The following is a 22,466-nucleotide window of genomic DNA, read 5'->3' on the forward strand; positions in this document are numbered from 1 at the left end:
TGCTGACAGCTGTTTTTTCATCACCCTGCGCTGTTTTCCCTACGACTTCACTTAAACTCCAGCGAACATGCAGAGGCCCCGCATGCCCTGTGCAGCGCTTAGCGAACTCATGGCAATGTGCAAACTAATAAGGGGACAGGACTACAATACAAAGGAAAAGAGATGAAAGCTTAAGTAAGTTGAGTGCCACAACATACCACAACAAAGAACCGTTTAATTTAGCTTTTGGAATGTCTTTTAGGTTTTCTGTCCGCCGGCTTCTTGTCCTCCGTGCCCGACTCCTGCACAGGCAGCCACTTCAGGGGGTTGCGGCGATACATGGGCCATGGAGGGAGCGTCAGCTGGGACAGCAGAGCAAAACAGAACACGTCAGTCACGGTGTGAAAGTAAATGGCTGCTGCCCTGAGAAACGCTGCCACTTCCATCACCAACAGGATCCACCACCTCTAGCACTGAACTGATGGGGGAAAGCGGCTCAGTGTGGGCAGCAGCACGAAACTGCAACAGCCTGAGATCTTAATGACGTGCTGCCGTGTAAGTTTAAACACAGGACTGCATGTATGTGCCATTACCTGAGTGACATGGCAGATAGCAGTGCTGGCAGCCCCTGTTAAACAGCAGGTACAGTTTGTGCTGTGGGCACAAGAAAAGCCCCTTACCAAGCAGGATAGAGCAAATCCAGCCATAACGATGCAGACGGTCCATCCGAACTGCTCGGTGATGTAGCCATAGATGAAACCGATGGCCTACAACAAACAAACACATAAACACACACGTTTCTGATAGATTTGGAGCAAACACAAACGCTGCCGAAGCCACGTTTGGCTGCGGGGAGAGACGGGAACAAAGCGGAACAAAGCGCAGCGGGTGTTTGTTGTTTAAGGCACATCCGGTGCCGCTCATCTGCAGCCCGGGCCCCGTATCAGGATTAACCCCACAATCAAACCCCGATCCCGGCCCGCAGCGCGGGACACGAGCAGCGCTCCGCAATCGGGACAGAACCGAGGGATCCCGGCGCGTACTCACAGCGGAGACCAGGATGACGCCCTGGAAGATCTGCTCGGCCAGTTTCTGCCCCTTGTAATCCTACAAACAGCACAAACAGCGGCTCAGCGCACGGACAACGCGGAGCCGGGAGCGGCCGGGCCCGTCCGTACCATCTGCGTGGGGATGGAGCGGAACACGTCCAGCATGGTGAGGGGGCGGCTCTGCTGCTCGCGGCCCGGCTGCTCTGGATCCTCTTCCTCCCGTTCCTGCTGCTCTCCGTCCCGCTCGCTGTCCCGCTCACTGTCCTCCCCGCTGCTCGGCTCCCTGTCCCGCTCCCTGTCCCGTTCCCGTTCCCGTTCCCGTTCGTTCTCGCTCCTCTCCCCGTTCTCGTCCCCGCTCAGTTCCGCAGTGGCCACGATCCTGACTCGCAGTCGTACCGGAAGTGTCCTCCTGGCGCGGCCGGAAGTGTCTCTGTGTGGCTGTTCCGGCCCGTCCCGCCGGGTGGCGCCGCCATCGCCCCGCGCCTCAGGGGCCGTTTCCTCGCTGCCGTCCCGGTCCCCGCCTCGTTCCTCCCGCTCTCTATCCCGCTCTCCATCTCTCTCTCCATCTCTCTCTCCATCTCTCTCTCCTACCCGCTCTCCATCCCGTTCTCTTTCCCGCTCTCCATCCCGCTCTCCCTCTCGGTTTCCTCCCCGTTCTCCGTCCCGGTCTCCATCCCGCTCCTCCATCAGTTCCGTGGCTGGACGCCGTCTCCCCGGTAACCGCGTTGTTTCCCGTTCGGTCGCCGTGTCCCGCTCGGTTCCCGCTCCGCTCGGTGCTGTGTGTTGTGTTACCGGCCGCTCGTCTCCCCCCTTGTCCCCGTGTCCCCGCCGTTGCTCCGGTCGTTGCCGTGTGATCCCGTGGCTGCAGGCGGCCGGTGGTGCAGCTCTGCCCGGCTGGCTGTTGGCGGAGCGGCCCGGCCGTGCCCGGTACCGCAGCTCGTTGTGCCATGACCATGAGGAGAGGTGAGCGGCACCGGCAGCGGGACGGGCCGCACGAGCTGCGGGTCTGCAACAGCTCAATGTGTGTGTGTGTGTGTGTGTCTGTGTCTGTGTGTGTGTGTGTGTGTGTGTGTGTCTGTGTGTGTGTGTGTGTATTTGTGTGTGTGTGTGTGTGTGTCCGCAGTGAACGTCGCCATCCTCGTGCTGGCCGTGATCATCTTCCTGCTCGTGCTGCACCACAACCTGCTGGGCCTCAGCGACATCCTGAGGAGCGAGATCACAGGTGGGGGCTGTATTTGTATGTGTGTGTGTGTATATGTGTCTCTGTGTGTGTGTGTGCGGGGCAGTGCTGGGCTGTGTGTAACGCTCTGGTACCAGGCAGACAAATCAGTTACAATGTCAGGTTTTTTTTGTCATTAGTTTTTACCTAAGAAGAAACAATTGTAGAAGTGTGAGGCTGGTGGTACTTGGAAGTGGTTGGAGTAACAGGAGGGAAAATGAGGTGTGGCAGATGGGAGCAGGGTGACCAGAGCCTGCTATGGCTGGAGCTGCCACGTAGCACCGCGCTGTGCTGTGTGTGGCCGCTCAGCGCAATGACATGCAGCACCTCGTGCTGTGTGTGGCTGCTCAGAGCAGTGACACACACTGTATTTGCAAGTGGGATGTTTCCAAATGCATTAACAGCTGGGGTTCCCACCAGCAGGTCTGTCGTGTACAGGTTTGGTGCTGAGCTGCTGTAATCCATGTTTCTCAGCTCAGACATTGAGGCACTCGTGTGATAGAAACGATTGCTTCTATCTAAAACTGGGGGGTTTCAGCACGGTAATAACTCCCATGTTTCACTTGTGGAAAACAAGCACGTGCTGCCATTTGTTCTCCACAGATTCCAATCCACTGGGACTTCAGCCCATCGACTTCATCCCTGCTGCTCCCCAGAGGCTGGAGGATGAAAGGAACGATCAGGAGATCTCCGTGGTCATTGCAGCATCAGACGAGAGGCTTGGAGGTGCAATTGCAGCCATGAACAGCATTTACCGGAACACCAAATCCAATGTGGTTTTCTATATTGTTACATTGAATGACACTGTGGACCACTTGAGGTAATGATGTTTTTTCTTTTAGCTTCCCACAATTCTGTAAAGCTGAAGTATCTCTGACAAGAGCTGTGTTTGCCTGATAGTGATAGTGATAGTGATAGTGATAGTGATAGTGATAGCCACCCCTGGAGTCTGATGCAGATTGCTCTCTACTGCTGTGTTTGATGGGTACAGAAGCGAGTAGCCAGAACGAGACCTTTTTATCAGATCTGTTGTTTGTAGTTTCGTTTTTTTCTCATTTAACAGCGTTTGTACTTTTCCTGTTTGCAGACTGTGGCTGAGAAACACTGCTCTGAAAAATCTCAGATACCAAATCGTGCATTTCGACCCTCGTGTGTTAGAAGGGAAGGTGGAGGTGGATGCCCAGAAGGCAGGCAGCATAAAGCCGGTACGGGTGATGCTGGTTACCCATTGCAGTTACACTTAGTGACAGTACGCTTTGATTGCCCTTTGTGGTTACTACTTAGTGACTACACTTTGATTTTAGCCTCCGATGTCTTTAGAACTCAGCTAGCTTTCAAAACTAAAGGAATAGTTTATAATTCCAGTAAGAATATGTTCCTTTTCAGCACAGGCTGGTTTTGAATTTCTACATGTCCAATCCTAGCATCTTTTTTTAGCAGTGCCTCCAGCAGAACGCAGCTGGTTGCACACTAAACATGCCAGAACCTCTGAGCTGCTACAGATGCACAGGAAGAGATGAGAAATCCTAACAGAGGCTGTTTTTAAAGTTAGTTTATCGATGCTCACAGGAAACCAGGAATTGATGGAACCTGCCCATTTACAGTAATTTCTGTGACATTGCCATCTGGTTTGCTTCCTGAATAGAAGTTGTCACATGCACCACTGCTGTAGATAAGTGCCTGGAGCGTTAATTGAACATTCATTTGAACCATTTTCCATGTAATGATTTGTTTCTCATGCACCCACAGTTGACCTTCGCGAGATTCTATCTGCCCAATTTGGTACCTCATGCAGAGAAGGCCATCTACGTGGATGATGATGTTATAGTGCAAGGTATGGGATGTTCCTTACTATGCTTTTGGTACATGCTGGGTTCAACACGCCAGCTCAGGCAGCAGCCCAGCACTTCTGCGTCAAGGGAAGGTGTAAAAACTTAGTAAACACGATTGGATTAAATTTCATTTTGCATCTGCTGTGGGGATGGACTGAACAAAAACTCACTCAGAGCTGAACCTGGATTGCTTCTAATTTCCCTGTGCGGATTTCCATTTTTCAGATGATATCCTTGAACTTTATAATACCCCACTGAAACCTGGGCATGCAGCTGCATTTTCAGATGACTGTGACTCTACCACTAACAAGGTTGCTGTCCGAGGAGCAGGGAATCAGGTTGGTTCTATTCTGATTCAGTTGTGACAGCACTGCAGGCTTTGGAAGAGGGGACTTGGCTTTGTTTTCTTGAGGGCTGACTTACTGCTCGTGTCAGGTGGTCAGTCAGAGGTTCAGGCTGTGATTCAGCAGTTGCCATACAAGCTCATTTCTACATTCTTTCTTTTCCAGTACAATTACATTGGGTTTCTGGATTACAAGAAAGAAACCATCCGAAAGCTGGCGATGAAAGCCAACACTTGCTCTTTCAATCCAGGAGTTTTTGTTGCTAATCTGACAGAATGGAAATTACAGAACATCACTAAGCAGTTAGAGAAGTGGATGACACTTAATGTAGTGTAAGTACCCTGAGATGGGGCTGAGCACAGGTCAGGGACTGGGATATGGTGGTGGCATTTAACTGTTATATATTAATGGTGGGCTGTGTGTTTATCTGTGGATTCCTGCTATGAAGCTGCAAGTGAAAGTCAGCCGACGTAGCACCAGGCAAGGATCCTTTCCCAACTTCTTTCCCTCTTTTCTTCCAGAGAGGAACTTTACAGCAGAACTCTGGCCGGCAGCATCACTACGCCTCCACTGCTCATTGTGTTTTACAAGCAACATTCCAGTATTGATCCCCTGTGGAACGTACGACATCTTGGTACGTATAAAATGGCTGTGATGCTTGGCACATCTACATGTTTCTCCAGGTCTGTAGCTGGACCCTTAGTTGATGACACAGTAAATGGGTCTTTCCATGTGCTTGTGCTTATGTCGCTCTTGCATTTTGTGGGCTTAATCCTTCACGTTCCTCTTTGAGCTGCCAGGTGGGTTGTTCTTCATTTTGGTTCTCTGATTCTTTTCCTTTTTACTGGAAGCAGCATTTCCACATATATTCTGTATCTGAAGGGATCCCAGGTTGTTAAGAGGAGCAGACGTTCATCTCTGTTCTGTTACCGGTAAAACCACAAAGCTGAGAGGTCTCTCTGTCTCCAATGAGTCGTGTGTAGGCTGCTGTGTACACGTGGGCACCCAAAGGGTTTTACAGAGTTTGGAAGTTAAAGCAGTTCATTGAAATACGTGCGCATGCAGCTCAGAGCGTCCTTCAGCTGCATCCAAACTGTTCTCTGATTTGCTGATTTCTGCCTCCCGTAATTTCAGTGCCCTGTCATAAATGACAAGATTTCCCTATTGATAATACTTGTTTTCAAGTTGAAAGGTCGCATGCTCGTTTTTCTGCTGCCTTTATTTCAGACACTAACGCTTCTTTCCCAATGAAGGGTCCAATGCTGGAAGAAGGTATTCTCCTCAGTTTGTGAAGGCTGCCAAGCTGCTCCATTGGAACGGACATTTCAAACCATGGGGAAGAACGGCTTCGTATGCTGAGGTGTGGGAGAAGTGGTTTGTCCCTGATCCTACGGGCAAATTCAGCCTGATCCGAAGGCATCCGGAAGCCTACGAAGCGAAGTAGAGGACGTTTAACAACTGTTGGCATTTTCTCAGGACACTCGTGGAGCCAAGCAGCGTTTTCTTAGTCGGTTTGTACTCCAGAACAGCCCTCGCCTCCCGGAGCACAGGGAGATGCACTTACTCAGGTGCCTGGTGCACTTCCAAGCTGCACGGTTCCAAAGGAGACACTTTGCTTGTGTGACTGATGGCAGCGCTGCAGCAGGGAGTGAAGGGCCCTTCTGCACAGTGGTGCTTCTGTGAGGGCGTTCCTGTCTGCTGTGTGTCCTAATGCTCCTCACTACAAATGTTCATTGGGAAATTGTTTTGTCAGTTATAAACGGTTCCAGAAACAAGACAGAACTTCAGCTGGAGTTCTCAGTGCACAGCAATGGACTGCAACTAAGAGCCGCCTGCAGTTTGTTGTGCTGTTGTTCTTACCCTGTGAGTTCCATCGTCAGTCCTTTCCTGCATGAAAACCGCCCCCTTCCATCTCTGTGTCAGCATTTCTTGCACAATTCTGCAGAACTGACCCTCGAGGTGTGAAGGGTTGTTCACGTGTTATTTGAGTGTGCAGAGCAGTTTGAGCTGCTCATGTGTGCAGACGCTTTCTGTAACTGGAGGAGAAAATGTGTTAAGAATAAAAGCCAATGTTACATTTTGACGTTAACCTCTGCTAATGGCAGCACGGTTTGACTCGTGCTGATATGCGAAGCATGCTTCATTTTCACCTACACAGTGTCCAGCTCTAATTGAAGTCAAGGCCAGTTGATCTCATTGTGGGGAGAACAATCTGAGAATGTGCCAAGTGTTCACTTCTGGGATCAGGCTCCATGGAACGCAGGTCAGTGCTGCTCACAAGGTCCTCACTTTTCTCTCTGCCAGGTTTCTCCCACTGTGCCCTTCGTGCTCTCACGCTTTGAGTTCCTCAAGCAAGAACCTGCTGCCACCTCTTGCAGCTCTGCTGTCCACCAGCTTTTTAAATTGCCAGTTTGGTGTCTGTGCTGGTTGTCATTAGCCAACAGATCCCAGCAGCTACTGCGCCTGCTGTGCCCTTTAATGCAACCTGAACTCAAGTTCTTGGTTTTGCTCAGTGATACTTGTGAGCAAGATGTCGGGACAGTTCTGTAATGACTGGCTCAGTGTTTTGTGGGCTGAGAAACATCAGCAGGGAGCTCCAGGGCTCAGTGGTGTGTATGAGTGTATTTTAGCGCCTTGTAAGTGAAAAAGATTTCCAGCTCTCCATCTCACTGCATACAGTTCTGTGCTGGGCCGGTTTGTTTCTGATCTGTGAAGGTAAGTGGTGACTGCAGCCCAGACGTGGGGTGGTGGTAGCCCTGCTCTGCAGGAACACGTCTTTATTGCACAGAGCAGCAGCTTTTGCTTTACTTCCTCATTATTATTACTGTATTTCCATCTTTTGTTCAAGACTTTCCGCTCCAGTGAAGCCAAGATCCAGTTATCACCCTCCTCATTAACCTCCCCCAGTGAAGCTGCTGAACAGGTAAATCCTGCCCAGATAAAACGTTGCCGCCAGCTGAACTGAGCAGGTGCTGAACCAGCCTTTACCTCTGAAGTCCCACAGCTTAGTAAAAGCAGGAACACTTACTGCCACAAGGCACTGCTGTACAGGTACAGCCTCTGTGATCCTGCAGGACAAACAGGGCTGTTCTTTGTGCCTTTTATGAGGGGAGAATAACATTTAATTCTAGTGATTAAACACCGTTATTTTGCAAAGAAAACTCCAGTGTGTAATTTTGAGTTATTTTTGTAAGGCACAAAGAACGGAGCAATGCAGCAGATGGGAAACTGCTGATCACAGCCTGAACCTCTGATTGAGCACCTGAGCTGAGCGATGTCAGCTGTGGGAGCACAGGTGCAGGCAGTTGAGCTGTGCTACCCAAAGGCTGCAGCCTGGCTCAGCTCCCCTGGAGCCCATTTAAGGGCTGGCTGCCATTGAGGAAGGATCTTCCTCTGGAGATCGCTCCTGTGTGGAGTTTTGCTGCGAGCCTTCAGCATCGGTGAGTATTTCCATTTATTTTCTTTCTTAACCAAACAGCAGTTTCACCTTTGTTTTCTTATTGACTGTACGAGCAGTATAACATTTAAAAATAGTTTTGTTTATTGTTAAACAATTAATGTACAGGATTTCAGCCTCCTACAACTGTACAAAACCTGTAACCGCTGAGAGAGGCAGTGTTATATACATGACTGGAGCCCTGGCAGCAGCTGTGGTACATGGCATTGCTGCACCTCCTGTAACAGAGATCTCTGTTCTGAAAGCCAGGAACAGCCTCCAGGCCTCTTCACACACCTCGTTACACATAGTCTGTATTAAAATCATAGGCATCATCTTCACCTGCAGCCTTGTCTGAGCTGAAGGACAGTGAGTTGGCAACTCTGCTTTCTGAGGAAAGGAAATGGTTTGTTAGTGAAATCAGTGCAAGTATTGAAGTGCTGCGGGTTGGGCTTCATGCTGCAGCTTTTAGCACAGACCTGCGATCTCACTTTCTGTTTGTCCCATTCCAAGCTCAGCATTCCCAGTCATCGGAGTCCTGCCATCCTGCAATGGGTTGGAGAGGTCAGAGATGTGAGTTTGGTCAGACAGCACTAATGAAACTTCCCATGTAAATATAGAGACTGAGGACAGTGTGGTTGTCCCAGTGTTCGGCTGCTGGTCAGGAACACACTGACTGACCTTGACCAACACTGCTCAGCCCTTATTTCTAGGGATGCCTTGTGGTTACTCCGGGTGGCTCTGCAGTGTCTGCACGTTGCTTATAGCAGGACATTAACTGGCTACTTGTTAGGGCCAAGCAGGTAGGAAACAAACGAAACCCAGGTTTACCTCTTTGATGTTATTTTCCTCCTCTTCTTCTTCCATAGTGTCTTGATCATCATCAGTTTCCATTAAATCCTCTTCCTCGTGGCTTATTTCCAAGTCCTCCCACTCCGATTCTTCTTCTTCCACCTTATCTTTCACTATTTTCCCATTAGTCATGCCAACTGCTTGGAAAACAATGCTGCTTGCTGGGCTGGGGTACTTTAGAGCTGGGAAATACATACAAAGCTGTCTGTTACATCTGCTGTTTGCATGAGATACGATGTCTCCCCATTAAAAGGAAATTATGTGCCTTTCCACATAAGCAGGGAGAGAAAGTAAGAACAAGAAGATTGCCATGGTGAAGAACTGGGTCCTGAGTGTAAGATGTACAGAACAGAAACAGATTTTGTTGGTCTAACTTGGAAATGGGGCAGGGTTAAGAATGGGACAGGGCCCATAAGCACTGGCTATTTAGAAAGGTTAAATCAGATAAGCAGAAACTGCAAATTGCTGGGGTAATCTAGCAGGTGGGATCTGTGTTAAGGCAGCACCCGAGTCTGCTGTGTTGTTGCATTGGAACCCATTTAATTCTCTAAAGGTTTGTGTCGGCTGCATGTAGACAAAACAGTTGTGTAAGTCCCAGGACAGCTTCCACTCGTGGTCTCCTATTACAGCTTCTACAACAGCCCTTGGTGGTAGCTGTGCAGTACCTTGAACTGTGCTGCTGTTTTCTTCTTCCAGCTTCTTTAAATTGAAGCCCACCTGCATTTCAGCTATTTTGTCTTCTGTCAGGTATGGTGGCAGGATCTGAGATGGGGGTGGTTCTGAGTGGTAGCTTATTTTAGCTCTGCAAAAACCAAAGATAACGTGGTCAAATCACCGTACTTCAGAATCAAACCCAGAGCCCACGCCTTCAGAACTCCTCAGCTGAACCACTCCTCCCATATTATCTGTTTAGCAGCAGTTAAACGACTGTTTAAGTTGGACTCAGCAGCTGTCAGTAACAGAATTAAGGATGGCCTGCTCTGAAGCACCTGAACAGCCTCAGCAAGTTCATTGCAACCTGTTCATCACTGGTTCTGAACTGATCCCTCCCATGCTCAGAAGAACACAGGAATCACTACAGGTTCAAAAAGGAAAAAAAAGTTGCAAGATTCCTTCTTGATGGAAGAGAGCACAACAGGAACAGTGAGCAGGGCCAGTTCTCCTCGTGGACTTACAGCAGGGCTCAGCAAACCCAGCCCAGAACTCCCCAGAATTTGCTTTGACTCTAGTCTGTATTTTAGTATTTTAGCCAATTAGCCTTGGCTGCTGTCCTCTGTTGGCTGATCCAGTCTGACTGCTCCGAACAGCCACCAAAACTTCCCCTCCTTCCTGGAAGCCGTTCTCAGGACTCAGTTCTGCTGTCTGGTCACAGCAGATTTAACAAGGTCAAAATCAAAAAGCTCTGCAGCATAACTCAGAACTGGTGACATACGTACCCAGTCCAGTCACAAAGCAGTGACTTAGCCATGTTCTCTATGTCGGGAACGCCCCCTTTTTTCAGCATGCCCCTTTTCTGAGCAAGTAAACTTAAAAACTCTTCAGTGTTCCTGAAATCTGGGATGCTGTAGAACATCATCACCTAGAGCAAAGAAAGCAGCGCGGGAAGCTGTTATCACAGAGCTGGAACGGGGTCAGGCTTCTGTGAACATACTTGAAACCATAGAGTGAAATCAGAGTTGGATCTGAAGTCTTCACTATAATAAGAAGCAATGAAAGTATCTTCATTTTTCACTCCATGACATCGTTGCCTGGTGATACATTTACAGGCAGGTGCTTTGTTGGTGGATTTTTATTTTTTCTTTAAATCAGTGAATTCAGTGGGAAAATAAAGCAGCTGACAGACCCTGCTGTGCTGCTGCCATCGTCCAGGTACAAGGGTGGATGATCACACAGCACTGGATACACCCAGCCAAAGTTTGGTTAAAGAGAAGGCAGAGCAGAAGAACTATCCAAAGTGAAATGAACTTCCGTTATTGGCCTAAGAAACCTAGAGAGCAGTTGTAGGCTGTGGAAGAATGACAACAGAACTTACCTGCTGCTTATTGCAGTGATCCAGAATGGCATCTACTGCTTTCACCAGGTTCACTGAGCACAACTCCCCACCGTGTATGATGCTCCTCAGGGCCATTGTCACAGCGCTGTTGGTACGGTCTGCAACTATGCTTGGACTGTCTAAAATCTTCAGCTGTTTATCAATACGCACAACTTGCATGGACCTGATCAGAAAGAGAAACAGGCCACGTCTGAGGACAAATCAAACAGCAAAGGACTGAAAACAGTGAGGAAAGCGAACCACAAAGCTCAGCATTGGATTGAATGCACTTCATGCAGAGTCAGTTTCAGTGCTTTCTCATCATGTGCTTCGTGCTGGACAGAAATCCAAACGCGCAGTAAGAGCAAGTTTATGCATTGTATTCTCTTGTGGCAGCTGGCCAGGATGAACGATAAGGTTCTGAATGCTGCAGATTGAAACGCGCATTTAAAACTGAACTTAGGCATGTTCTGACTGCTCCTGGTGCACAGAAATTGTATACAACCAACTCAGGGTAATAAGGACAGGAAAACAAACAGCTGTTAACTCAGCTTACTTGGTGACACCTCTGGCTGGCCCAACATCACAAACACGATCTTTCTTAATGCTATTGATTACGCTGCTCTTCCCCACGTTAGGAAATCCTGGAAAAAAAGCATAAAAATCCTCGTAAATAAGAAAACTCAGCTTATTTACCGACTGGTCACGTGTTTCTGATCACATACATCTTCCATGTGAGATCAGAGTTGGATCTGAAGTCTTCATATAGAAGTCAGACAACGTCTGTATCCTCATTTCTCACATTTGCAATAGGAAGGATGTGAAAAACCTCACTGAATGTCACACCACAAAGCTCACCCGATGGGAGGAGGAGGCAGTGCAGACTGTGCGGTACGTAACTAAAGCTGCTTTATCAGTTAAGGCCTCATAAAATGTGCATTCCACGGGTCACATACACTCTGCATTAAAGTACTGGACAGATCACTATCAGCTGAGGTGCTGTGAGTCTCAGCTGTAAATGAGAACACTGCCTACAAGACCCAGAAGCGAGTAATGTGTTGGTTGTTTTACGCAGGATACCAGAGCTGAAATGGGAGGAAAAGGAAACTTCTACCATCTCTCCAAAGTCTTACCTACTAACCCAACCTGGATGGCTTTGTTCTGAGTCCTGCTGTACTCCTGAAGAAGTTTCACAAGGCACGTGCTTCCAAAGCTTTCAGTGTGTCTCGATAAATCAATCCGTGCTCTTCTTCTCGAGAAAGTCTGCTACAGGATTCAAAGGAACAAAACAAACATGGCAGAGTCTTACGTTTATTCATCTACTGTAACACTTCCAGCTCCTGTGCTTCATTTGCTGATGTTACTGTGGCAGGTGAACATTTCGTAGGACAGGTGAAGCACAATAATCAAATACAGGAAAAAGGAATTTTGAAGCACAAGAGATCCTGCTTCAACGTGTTTCAACACCTACAACTGCAGACATGTATGATTCAGTCACCTGAGGCAGCACACAGAGCTCTTACCATGTTCCTGTCCTTCAGCAGCGTCGCTGACTTAAAGGCAACTGTTGGAAATTCCTTCTTCAAATAATTCAACCACTTCTGTAAGTTTTCCTTTGGCACTAAATCTGGAAGAAGAGCACAGCTGTGAATGTTGTGTTGCTGTCTGGAGAAATCTAACGTGGAATCAGAAACCAGGATCTATTCTGTCCACTTGGTACATTTCTCTATGAAAACTGACTGAGAACTCCACGGCTCTTGTACTTATTTTTATGTAAACTTCCAGTGAACTACGAGCTGAGATCCCCAAAGGCACCCAGGGCTGCAGCTCCCAGGGCTGATTTTCTGCCCCAAGCGGAATGTACCACAGTTACGTTTTCAGACCCTTTGTTGGGGTTTTAATTTTGTAGCATCACAAACAGAGGCTGCGTGGTACAACGGGTGATGTTATGGCAGCAGAACCTCAGATTTCTGCACAGCTCACATAGAACAGAACCACCCAGCAACTAAACTTCAAGAAAATCTGCTTCTTACCAATTTTGTTCAGAACCAACAGTAGTTTTTTTTCTCCTCCAGAGCCAGCAACAGCTTGTTCCAGCTGGGGACAGCGACAGCCCATCGGATCCCTGGCATCTAAAACCTCCAGAAGCACATCTGACATCTCGATCACCTGCGTAAGGGGGAAAAATAAAGAGATTTTAAGTTGTTTCACTGCTTCTCATCAAATTACATAAAAACAGCTGAAGCATCTTACTTTCTCAAGCTCACTGTGAAATGACTTCTTTGCATTTTTATCCAGATCCTTCTTGGTCTTCTTTGCTTCAGATTTGCCAGAGGCTTCCTGCAAATTAAAGCAGAAAAGAAATGATTTAACTGAGAGTTACTGTACTGTATTTGTGTGCACACAGCCTGAAGAGTCAACACAACGTGAGACCAGTACAGGTGTGATTCTAGGACAGTATCTTTTGCTTCCACCAGCTTCAAGTGCTGATAATGGCAGCAGGCACCAACCTTCCCCTCGGTCTGTTCCTGGGCTGCAGCCGTGCTCCTCTTGGCGTCGAGCTTCCTCCTCCTCTCAAGCTCCTTCTGCCTTTCGAGCTTCTGCTTCTGCTTCAGTTCTTCCAGCTGATGGCGAACAAGGAAGGGGTCAATGCGGGTAAACACGTGTGCGGGTGGTGCGGGATGGCACCCTGCTGCACATGTGAACTGGTCTGTGTAAGAGATGCCGGTGCAGCTCAGCTGGACACACACACACACACACACAGATGGACACACTCACACAGATGGACACACAGATGGACTCACACACACACACAGATGGACACACTCACACACACGGTCCCGCCTTTACCCGCTGTTTCCTGAGCTCGGCCTCCCTCAGCAGCTCCTCCTTGAACGGCGCCGTTCCGGGCACCCCCGGGTCCTTGCGGTTCTTCTTGCGGCCCCGTTTCTTGGCCTCTTTCCGCACCTTGCGGTGATGCTCCCGGATCTGGGCACACACACACGGTCCGTCAGCGGGTCCCTGCAGCCCCGCCCCGCCCGGCCCGGCCCGGCCTCACCTTCTTCTGGATCTTGTACCGCTTGTGGCACGTCAGCCGCTTGCTCGCCTTCCTCAGCTCTAAGGAACAGCGCAGCGCCCGTCAGCCCCGCTCGGCCGCAGCATCCCATCCCATCCCATCCCATCCCATCCCATCCCATCCCATCCCATCCCATCCCATCCCATCCCATCCCATCCCATCCCATCCTCCCGTTCTATTCCATCCCATCCCATCCCGTCCCACCCCGTCCATTCCCCCCGCTCCTCACTCGGTCTCTTCATGGCGGCCTCGTTCTCCCTCACGCGGTTCCTCCGTCCCTCCCCTTCCTCCCGCCGGTGTTGCTGCCGTAAAGCGAGGCGGCTCTTCCTGTTGGAGGTGTCGCGCTGCCGAGCGCGCTTTGCGGCCGGTCGGGCTGGGCGGCGTTGCGGGGCGTCAGGCCGCGTTGTGCGGCGCGGAGCGGAGCGGGGTCGGCGCCGTGTGCGGGGTGAGCGGCGCGGCGGGGCCGGGGGCGGCGCGGGCCGGGGTGCGGCGGGCTCCCTTCGAGTGCACGAGCGGCGCGAGGCGGCAGCGGGGCCGCCGTTCCCCGCCCCCACCCCCGTCGGGCCCGTCCCCGCCCGTTCCTCGCATTGAGGCCCCGCTGTGCCGGGGCCCGGCCGCGCTCGCGGGGTTCGGTGCCGTCCGAGCGGGAGCGGCCTTGGCCTTGTGGCGACCCGCCCCGACACAGCGCTTGTTCCCGCCGAGCGGCCCGTGCTGTGCGGTGCTGTGCGATGTGATGCGGTGCGATGCGGTTCGGTGCGGTGCCCGAGCGCTGCGGGTTGAAGCCGCTTCCCCCGGGTTCGGTTCCGAACTAAGTTGTGTGAACCCAATGGACGCTTTGCCACCGAACGGTCCCGTACGCGGGGCGGACAGTCGGCCCCGCACGCAGCTTGTAAATGGAAGCAGCTCTGTCTGTATGGGAGCCGTGTCCGGCCGCTCATCCCGACAATGATCCCGGTTCTCTCGCAGACATTCGTGGTTGTTGCGGCTGGTAACGCTGCTTGTGCCCGCACCAATTGCCGCCCTGTTGTGCTGCCCCGCATCCCCCGTACGTGCCGTGCAGCTCCGCTCAGCTGTGCGCTCCCTGCTCCGCTCGGCGGGTCGTTGCTGTTCCGGTGGCTGTTCAGTACTGGCTGCTGAGAAACGGATCAGAAACGAGGTGCCTTTTTTATCAGTAACCGTGACAGAAACGCCCCGTGTCCTGCACCCAGCGCTGCTCTGGGGGCTTCCTGCTAAGGATCAACAGCAAAAGTTACCTCCTGTTTCTTGCTTTGTCTGCCAACTTGAAATCCTCCGCTTATTCTTTGCCGTGAATAACCCGTCTGCTGTCAGCTCTCTCCTCTCTTTCCTTGTTCTTGTCTTCCAGCTCTGGCTGTACTAACAGCACTGACCTGCTGCTCTGGGTGTCCCGTTCTCCCACTATCTGTGCTTGCCCACCAGGCACGATGAGGAGACTGGCTTTTCGAGGTGCTGGTTGTACTCTGGTAAATCTGGTAAATTATTGATCCAATGTACACCACGCTCTCCATTCTTCTGCATTAAGGCTTTCCCTACCTGTTTATTATTCCTGCCTTGTTCTTATTCATCTAATTTGTGCTCCAGATTAATTCTGTTGCTAGCGTAAATGCTCTCGTGCAGTCATGTTGTACTGCTGTGCCTTGTAGCTCCCCAGCAGATCCCTTGACTTGGTGTAGGCTGGGGTAGATGGATCTGTTCTGTCCTTTGAGTTAGCTACAAGTGGAGGTGTTGTTATGGTGCTGTCACCAACCCGGGGAAGAGCCAGCAACGTGATCCATAATGTCCATAGCTGTTGTACTGTGGCTGTTCATTTATGCTGCTGGACAGTGGCAATCCATTTGTTACTGCTACGCTGATAAAATAGAAACTGTGACCAAAACATTAGGTGGATTTTTCAAGATGCTTCTTGATGATTGAGCCATTCATTCGTGTTACACACAAGCTGGGAGTTGTGGTCACACAACCCTTTTCTAGCTTGAATGTAAGGCAAGGTATTCAGCAGCAGTTCGTGTTCTAGTTGGTCATTTGTCTTTTTCATGGCATCCTTTTCATTTTTTTTGAGTTGGTTTTATAATTTGAGACAGAATGAAGTGCTTTTCTCCATAAGACTCTTTCCTATAAAGCAGTTCTCATATAGGAATCATGCATGGCTCGAGGAACCAAAATGTAAATGCTTTCAGAACGTGTCCTGGTAAATCTGCTGAATCCATCTTTGTGTCTGTCAGCCCTTGGTTCCTGATGTTGGTGTTGGTGGTGGCAGTGTAAATCTGCAGGGCCATTTTGCCTTCCCTTTACTCCCAGTGCACGTCTGGTGTTTGCATGTGGCTTAACTGAACTGTGTATATAGGAAACATGTGTGACCCATTGCAAAACATAGCTCACTTAGTAGCTCGCTCCCATCAGAGGGTTTGGTTGCAATGCCAAGAGTTTAAGAACATTTCTTTCATTATAGAAGAAGTTGGATTCCATGGGTTCCAAGAGGCGAAGAGCAACCTCGCCGTCCAGCAGCGTCAGCGGAGGAGACTTTGATGATGGCCACCACTCCACGAATATCCCGGGCCCCAGCAGGAAGAGAAGGAGGCTTTCCAATCTCCCAACCGTGGATCCTGTTAGTACCTTCTTGTTACACACACACCTTTATATTTTTCTTGTGGGTTAACTGTATTCTTGTCCAGGAAATGCTGGATTGTGAGATAAAAGTGGAGAACAGCTCTTCAATATGTGCTGGAATGTACTTTGAGTTAGCGGTTTAATTTTAATAGGACCTCTGTCATGGTTTTACATGTCTGTAACTCAAAGAGAGTTGTCCTAAATCAGTCTGCATTTGGAATGTTCTGCTTAGGGTTAGTATTGAAAGAAAGTTCACTCTATTAAATCAGACAATACAAAACAAAAACCAAACAGCCAACCCTAACATTGTGCAGTACCTGATGTGCTAGGTATCGCACTAATGCATGGCGTGCACAAGTTCTTCACTCATTGCACATGAGCAGCTTGCCTTCCCCTTCTTGTTTTAAGCTGATCTTGATTTTTTATCTCTTCCAAATCTACTTATTTTTTCTTGCATTGTTCTTGAATTTTAGATTGCTGTATGTCATGAACTTTACAACACCATCAGAGATTACAAAGATGAACAGGGCCGGCTGCTTTGTGAGCTTTTCATTAGAGCACCAAAACGAAGGTGAGGCCGTGGTTCTTGTCAAGCCTTGGATTTAAGGAATGTTTCAACATTAATTACAGTTGAAATATAAAACAAAAAATCATCTATATTCATCAGAGTGTCACAGCAATGTGTGATGATGTATTTGTTGTAATTATTTGGCGGGACCTGCTGGTTTAGTTGTCTCTGTGTCTAAACTTTCTGCTTGGAATATAATGCCTGGTTTTGTCATTACCACAGAAATCAACCGGACTATTATGAAGTGGTTTCCCAGCCAATTGATTTAATGAAGATCCAACAAAAGCTGAAGATGGAGGAATACGATGATGTGAATGTTCTGACTGCTGATTTTCAGCTTCTCTTTAACAATGCAAAGGCGTACTACAAGGTGAGGAAAATAGGTACAAAGGCTTGAATTTATTGATGATGGAAGTGATAGGGACACGCCGAGGTTCTTGCTTGGTTTGGCAGAAAACCAAACTTTCTGGCTTTGCCTTTAATATTTGTAAGAGGGCAGCATGAACTTACTGCAGGTGTTTGTGTATTTTTCCATGATGTTGACCATATCTTTGTGAGATGCCTTGCTACAGCTGCTGCTCTGTGGGGATACTATAAAATAACCTTTTATTTTTTTTTAAATTTTTTTTTTTTTATTTTCCAAAAGAGAGAAAGCAAAAACCACAACAAGAAGAAGAAAACCAGAGGAAAAGGCCTGATTTATTAAAACCTCCCCGTTTTATGAGATATCCTGTGTGACCTTTTGAAAAAGGACTCTTATTTTTTTCCTCCCTAAAGCAGGAGTTTATAAATAATGGACAGCATGCAGTATGATTGCTGAATTTTTCTCTTCCATTGTCCACTTACTGAAGTGAAAAAAGTCACGTTGATTACTCTGGTTGTTGATGATAGATTGTGTGTGTGTGTGATGTGTTTCACCAAGGCTGCAAGCCCCATGTACGTTCCTGCAAAGTCAATATGTGTTTTATTTTAGGTATTAATGGATTCCATTGCAGTTACCATAAGAAAAGGGGAGAAAAAAATTGGAATGATCTCATTTAATGGAAGCATTTTATGTGCATAAAACAATGATGTGTATCATGACTGAGATAGCAAACTAAAGCTTCAATGCTAATATTACCTTCAATGTATCTTTGGTTTTGTACGTTGTCCAAATAATTGCTTTGCAATTCGCCCAGGCACTTTCCCCTGAGTGTGGTGGGTTTTTAGTTTGTTTTCTGTTTTATATGAGGAACAAGGAATTGATGGCAGGGAACAATTGTTAACATTTTCCCAAATGTCAGATGCCTTTGCCTACAGAATATTCAGCTCAGAATTGTGCCTGTATTGTAAAGGTTTTGTATATAGTATGGGAAGTAGATCGCCATCTTACTAGAATGAAGGAATTTTGTCATTGCCAGAGAAATACGGAGTAATGAGATGAAGGTATAACACACAAATGTAACCTTATCTTTTACCTTTATTCACATAGTTTAAGTTAATTGAATACAGGGAGGGAAGGCTGTTTCATTGGCAAGGTGTTTCTGGCCGTAGGTACTTTATTGGGAGTGTCAGACTAAAGTGGAAGCCTTTGCTTGTTTAGTAATTTTGTTCCAGTAATACTTCTGAGCATCTTGCAGTAATGAGGAGGGAGCAGACTAGCAGAGCAGAGTATCCTTTGAGTCTGTCCCGTAACTAGCATGTGGTCTGATGTCTTGAGGATATGATGTCTAGTAAGGTAAGCGTAAGAACAGTATTTGTGTTGATTTCTCATCCCTATTTCAAGCTGTCAAAGGCTGAGAGTGAAGAAGAGTGTACAGACATAACAGAAATAAGGTGACGTTTCTGCAGGCACCACAAGTAATGGTGATGGCAGAGGAAAAGCACCAAAGATTGGGAAGGCAGTCCTTTGCTCTGGCAGTTTTCTTTAGGTAGGAATAGGCTCGTGGTTGAGCGCCACTCTGGATTCAGAATGTTTTTGCTGACTAATCCATGGTGTCGAGCTCCTTGGAATTTCGCAGTTATTACTGAACAGTGCAAATCATTGCAGTGCTTACAGAGATGTGTGTGTGTTCACGGACATTCTTTGGTAGAATTGAATTTTCAAGTGTTGCACAAAGGCAGCAGTGTTGGCTTAAATTATGTTTCTGGTGTACTGACATTTAGGATGTTTTAAATATTGGCACTGATGTGCTGCAACAGAACCTGGAGATCTCCTGAGATTCATCTCATGCTTGTCTGTGCCTCTACCCAAAGCAGTTTTATTGCCAAGTTTTGAAGAAGGCTGGAATGCTTTGCAGTGACAGAAGTGATATTTTCTAGTTCTTATTACCATTCTTAACACCTCTGAAGAACCTCCAGCAGGAATTTCTGATGTTTTGTGTTACTCGCTAAGTTTAATCCATTTCAATGAATGGTTTGTAAGTTCCTTCTGGATGAGAAAATTGTGAATTTTGGGGGTGTTGATGCTGTTTGGTTTTTGTGGTTGTTTTTTTTCAGCCCGATTCTCCTGAATATAAAGCTGCTTGCAAGTTATGGGAGTTGTATTTGCGCACAAAAAATGAATTTGTTCAAAAAGGAGATGCTGAGGAGGAGGATGAAGATGAGGAAGGACATGACAGTCAAGAACTAGTAAGTGCAGGCGTGACAGCTGCAGCTGGAGAAAGCCAGGTGCAGAAGGCATCAAAGCTTTTCATAGTTTAATTATGTCCCTGAAGGTGTCTTGTGTTTTTTTGTTTTTAATGCAAGTTCATTAGTTGCCAGTTAATTATTTCCTTCTCTCTAGGAAAAAAGTTCTGACATTTTGTCACAGGGACAAAATGCAGTTCTGGTTCAGCTGTGTTCTTGATAGCGTGCCAGCACTTGATGCAAGCAACCTTTAATGACAATGTCTAATGACATTGTTTTCTGTGTGCGTCCTGTATGGTTACTGCAACTGTTCCTGGAGCAGTTTTTTAATGCAGATGTGATAATAGGAAGTTTGGGTTTGTTTTTTTGTTTTTTTAAGATGTCAGAATACATGATTGCGTTAATGTTGGCAACCAACTGTTTCTTCTAACAGGATGTAACATGTACCTTTGAGTCTTTAGTGTAAACATGAAATTGTATTCTCATGTGCTTTGCCTGAATATGTAAAGAATGTTGTTTTTCAAGGCTGTATGCAAAGTTGTGGGGTTTTTTTTCTGTCATTGAAAAATAAATGTGTATATTTCAGTGCAATGTGAAGCACTGTCCTTTGGCTGTTACTGAAACCTCATTTCATTGGTGTAATTTCTCATGTTAGTCATCTCCAGGTTACCTGAAGGAGATTCTTGAACAGCTTCTGGAAGCTGTAGCTGTTGCCACAAATCCATCAGGACGTCTGATAAGTGAACTGTTTCAGAAACTTCCTTCTAAAGTGGTGGGTATTCTAATAATAATCATCCTGAATTTGAAACGTGGGAATTGATATCACTGACCCTGTGCACTGTAATGCACAGAATGAGGATGCTGGTTTTTTTTACTGTCTCATCTGCAGCAAACTCTGCCTGTTTTTAGAGCTGCTTTGCTCCTACCTGCTCATTCCCAAGCCTATCATTGCAGACTGGGGCTTGCTCTGTCCTGCAGCTTTAGTTTACTTGGTTGGTTTTTTTTTTGGTTGAGACTTTTTAATCTTTTTTTTTTTTTTTTTTTTTTCAATCTGGCTGACTTCGCTGTTGTGTTTCAGGTTGTGGTGTAACAGGTTTAACCAGCAAAATAAGTGCTTTGAAAGCCATCACCATGTACTTTGTTTTCAGTCAGAACTGTTTCTCTATGGCAGTTTATGGATGAGACATAATTGCATGTATCTGCCTTATAATCTGTCTCTCCAAACTGATGCCTGATGCTGTATTTATGAAGCTTAAGGAATAGCAATTCCTTATCTACAATTAGTCTTTACTAGTAACTCATAGAATGGTTTAGAAGAGCTTTGTGACTGTTTATGATAACATATACATTGTTTTGTTTTCCAGCAATATCCTGATTATTATGCAATAATAAAGGAGCCCATAGATCTTAAAACTATTGCCCAAAGGATTCAGGTACAGTACAAACTTATTAATGCATTACAGTTTAGACTTGATTAAAAATAAACATTCTAAAATTGCTGAAGTTAATAAGAAAAGCAGAGTATTTTTACCCACTATGGAAAACTTGGAATGCTGTAGTTATTTAGTGTTCTTTCCTGGTTTAACACTGCAGTAGGTGCTGTGTTGAAGATCTTGCATTGTAAACCAGAGCATGCTGACATTGATCTGGAGTATCTTGGGTTCCTCGATGTTTAGTGGTTTAAAGTAATTCCTTGGCAAGTCCCGCCAATATCAAACATTGATGTATTGAAGCCTGGTTGTGCATTATCATCACCTGCTTCTGTTCTACTGCTGGAAATAGATGTTTTGTACTGGTGCATTTTTCGTCTCGCTTTTCCAGCAATTTGAAACACTGTTAAGTAATTCTAGCATTTTTTATAATAGCGAAGAGCAATGCAAAGTGTAACTGAACTAGGGAATAAAGCTGAAATCACATCTTGTTAGAACCCTTCAACATTAAGACAGTCTGATGTAATAAGCTTTTTTCCAATCTTAGCATTCTAAAGATCAAGAAGACCTTAGTGCTCTTTTTCTTTTCTAAAAGTGTTCTCTCTAGTCTGTAAGTGTTCTCTTTATCCCTTCTGAATTCCCTTTGCTTTTGATTTCCCATGCTGTCCAAAGGTTGCCACAAAGCAGTTTTGTTTTTCTCTTTTGCAGAATGGAACTTATAAAAGCATTCATGCAATGGCCAAGGATATAGATCTTCTTGCAAAGAATGCCAAAACCTACAATGAGCCTGGATCGCAAGTATTCAAGGTTAGTTTCAGTCACTTATAGTTCGATCAGAGTTTGTTGTTTCTTTACTGTTTTCTGTGCTGGTTGTTCTTTGAACAAATCCTTAGTGTAAGGCCCTAAAAACTATTTTCATAATAAATAAAAGTATTGTTATAATTTGCTTATCTGTATAATATTATGTATATAATACATATGTGATTTAAATAGTTGTAATATCTGTATATTACAATGTATATTATATTATATTATAGTATATAGTACCCTGTGAGAGAAAATGAGCTCAAAGCTGCTCAGCTTCTTATAGCTGTTCTTACAGCCACTGTATGCCTATTTCAGGGAGACTTTGTTCTGGACTTCAGTACTTAGTCCAAATTGTTTAAACATTCCAAAATGTTTGTAACAAAAACTAACAACATAAAAAACCTCATCAAAACCCGTATTTGTTCCTGATCTTTGAATGGTTCTACCTGGAAATAACATCCTTTGTTTTCAACTCTAAACAAACAAATTCTTTTCATTGACAGGATGCAAATGCAATTAAAAAAATATTCAATATGAAAAAGGCCGAAATCGAGCACAGCGAACTGGCCAAGTCAAGTCTCCGACTCAGGTACTGCAATTAGAGTTCTGT

General features: G+C 46.6%; 4 protein-coding genes and 3 non-coding genes across 60 annotated transcripts in view; 2 read left to right on the forward strand and 5 right to left on the reverse strand.

Annotated features, from left to right (window-relative positions):
- Positions 1-194: 194 nt before the first annotated feature.
- On the reverse strand, positions 195-1,431 carry SPCS1 (signal peptidase complex subunit 1). 3 transcript variants are annotated; one of them, XM_015874452.3, is made up of 4 exons: positions 1,158-1,431; positions 1,027-1,086; positions 660-746; positions 195-341 (listed from the first exon to the last, which is right to left on the reverse strand). In XM_015874452.3, exons 1-4 carry the CDS (start codon positions 1,191-1,193, stop codon positions 219-221), a joined length of 306 nt encoding a protein of 101 aa, XP_015729938.3. In that variant the 5' UTR covers positions 1,194-1,431; the 3' UTR covers positions 195-218. The 3 variants fall into 3 exon arrangements, with proteins under 3 accessions (XP_015729938.3, XP_032303204.2, XP_085373377.1); XM_032447313.2 differs by having other exon boundaries at positions 195-457; positions 573-746; XM_085517251.1 differs by lacking the exon at positions 1,027-1,086 and having other exon boundaries at positions 198-341.
- Positions 1,432-1,478: 47 nt separating this feature from the next.
- On the forward strand, positions 1,479-6,512 carry GLT8D1 (glycosyltransferase 8 domain containing 1). Of its 2 annotated transcripts, XM_015874445.3 has the most exons (9): positions 1,479-1,991; positions 2,152-2,250; positions 2,851-3,067; positions 3,335-3,452; positions 3,997-4,081; positions 4,305-4,417; positions 4,589-4,755; positions 4,945-5,057; positions 5,677-6,512. In XM_015874445.3, the coding sequence occupies exons 1-9, from the start codon at positions 1,976-1,978 to the stop codon at positions 5,865-5,867; spliced, it is 1,119 nt and encodes a 372-aa protein (XP_015729931.2). In that variant the 5' UTR covers positions 1,479-1,975; the 3' UTR covers positions 5,868-6,512. The 2 variants fall into 2 exon arrangements, with proteins under 2 accessions (XP_015729931.2, XP_015729933.1); XM_015874447.3 differs by lacking the exon at positions 2,152-2,250.
- Positions 6,513-7,465: 953 nt separating this feature from the next.
- Positions 7,466-22,466, forward strand: part of PBRM1 (polybromo 1) — a 55,535-nt gene continuing 40,534 nt past the window's right edge. For 12 of the 50 annotated variants that reach the window (XR_014934893.1, XR_004308833.2, XM_032447302.2 and 9 more), the window contains exons 1-10: positions 14,190-14,264; positions 15,183-15,309; positions 16,287-16,442; positions 16,918-17,015; positions 17,235-17,382; positions 19,491-19,622; positions 20,275-20,391; positions 20,984-21,052; positions 21,758-21,856; positions 22,360-22,445. Coding sequence is in view for 41 of the 50 variants with exons in the window: in XM_032447302.2 (XP_032303193.1) it covers positions 15,262-15,309; positions 16,287-16,442; positions 16,918-17,015; positions 17,235-17,382; positions 19,491-19,622; positions 20,275-20,391; positions 20,984-21,052; positions 21,758-21,856; positions 22,360-22,445 (953 nt within the window). In the remaining 9 variants the exon portion in view is untranslated. Of the gene's footprint in view, positions 7,864-14,189; positions 14,265-14,785; positions 14,976-15,182; positions 15,310-16,286; positions 16,443-16,917; positions 17,016-17,234; positions 17,383-19,490; positions 19,623-20,274; positions 20,392-20,983; positions 21,053-21,757; positions 21,857-22,359; positions 22,446-22,466 lie in introns of those variants that run through there. The other 38 variants (XR_014934894.1, XR_014934895.1, XM_015874424.3 and 35 more) reach the window with 8 other exon arrangements.
- GNL3 (G protein nucleolar 3) lies at positions 7,942-14,104 on the reverse strand. 2 transcript variants are annotated; one of them, XM_015874441.3, is made up of 15 exons: positions 14,049-14,104; positions 13,802-13,860; positions 13,594-13,731; positions 13,254-13,367; positions 12,997-13,083; positions 12,777-12,912; positions 12,267-12,370; positions 11,877-12,006; positions 11,300-11,387; positions 10,744-10,927; positions 10,148-10,290; positions 9,377-9,513; positions 8,691-8,893; positions 8,339-8,405; positions 7,942-8,249 (listed from the first exon to the last, which is right to left on the reverse strand). In XM_015874441.3, the coding sequence occupies exons 1-15, from the start codon at positions 14,059-14,061 to the stop codon at positions 8,161-8,163; spliced, it is 1,692 nt and encodes a 563-aa protein (XP_015729927.2). In that variant the 5' UTR covers positions 14,062-14,104; the 3' UTR covers positions 7,942-8,160. The 2 variants fall into 2 exon arrangements, with proteins under 2 accessions (XP_015729927.2, XP_015729926.2); XM_015874440.3 differs by having other exon boundaries at positions 11,877-12,009.
- On the reverse strand, positions 10,369-10,441 carry LOC116654034 (small nucleolar RNA SNORD19). Its single transcript, XR_004308857.2, has one exon. It is a non-coding gene; the product is annotated as a small nucleolar RNA SNORD19 (small nucleolar RNA).
- LOC116654035 (small nucleolar RNA SNORD69) lies at positions 11,003-11,080 on the reverse strand. Its single transcript, XR_004308858.2, has one exon. It is a non-coding gene; the product is annotated as a small nucleolar RNA SNORD69 (small nucleolar RNA).
- LOC116654033 (small nucleolar RNA SNORD19) lies at positions 11,471-11,543 on the reverse strand. The gene has a single exon (XR_004308856.1). It is a non-coding gene; the product is annotated as a small nucleolar RNA SNORD19 (small nucleolar RNA).

The sequence above is a fragment of the Coturnix japonica genome, chromosome 15, assembly GCF_054131305.1.
Source record: "Coturnix japonica strain WE chromosome 15, WE-NBRP24, whole genome shotgun sequence".
NCBI classification, from domain to species: Eukaryota; Metazoa; Chordata; class Aves; order Galliformes; family Phasianidae; genus Coturnix; species Coturnix japonica.

Bases quoted from the DNA above. Each gene is read 5' to 3' on its own strand.
- SPCS1 (XM_015874452.3), bottom strand. From the start codon at position 1,193: ATGCTGGACGTGTTCCGCTCCATCCCCACGCAGATG. The intron at 1,087-1,157 runs GTACGGACGGGC...TGCTGTTTGTAG, and splicing joins GCTCCATCCCCACGCAGATG to GATTACAAGGGGCAGAAACT. The intron at 747-1,026 runs GTGAGTACGCGC...TGTTTGTTGTAG, and splicing joins GCGTCATCCTGGTCTCCGCT to GCCATCGGTTTCATCTATGG.
- GLT8D1 (XM_015874445.3), top strand. The intron at 4,418-4,588 runs GTTGGTTCTATT...TTTCTTTTCCAG, and splicing joins TCCGAGGAGCAGGGAATCAG to TACAATTACATTGGGTTTCT. The intron at 5,058-5,676 runs GTACGTATAAAA...TTCCCAATGAAG, and splicing joins GTGGAACGTACGACATCTTG to GGTCCAATGCTGGAAGAAGG.
- GNL3 (XM_015874440.3), bottom strand. The intron at 13,732-13,801 runs GTGAGGCCGGGC...GTGTGTGCCCAG, and splicing joins GGTACAAGATCCAGAAGAAG to ATCCGGGAGCATCACCGCAA. The intron at 8,894-9,376 runs GTACTGCACAGC...TGTATTTCCCAG, and splicing joins AAACAGCAGCACAGTTCAAG to CTCTAAAGTACCCCAGCCCA.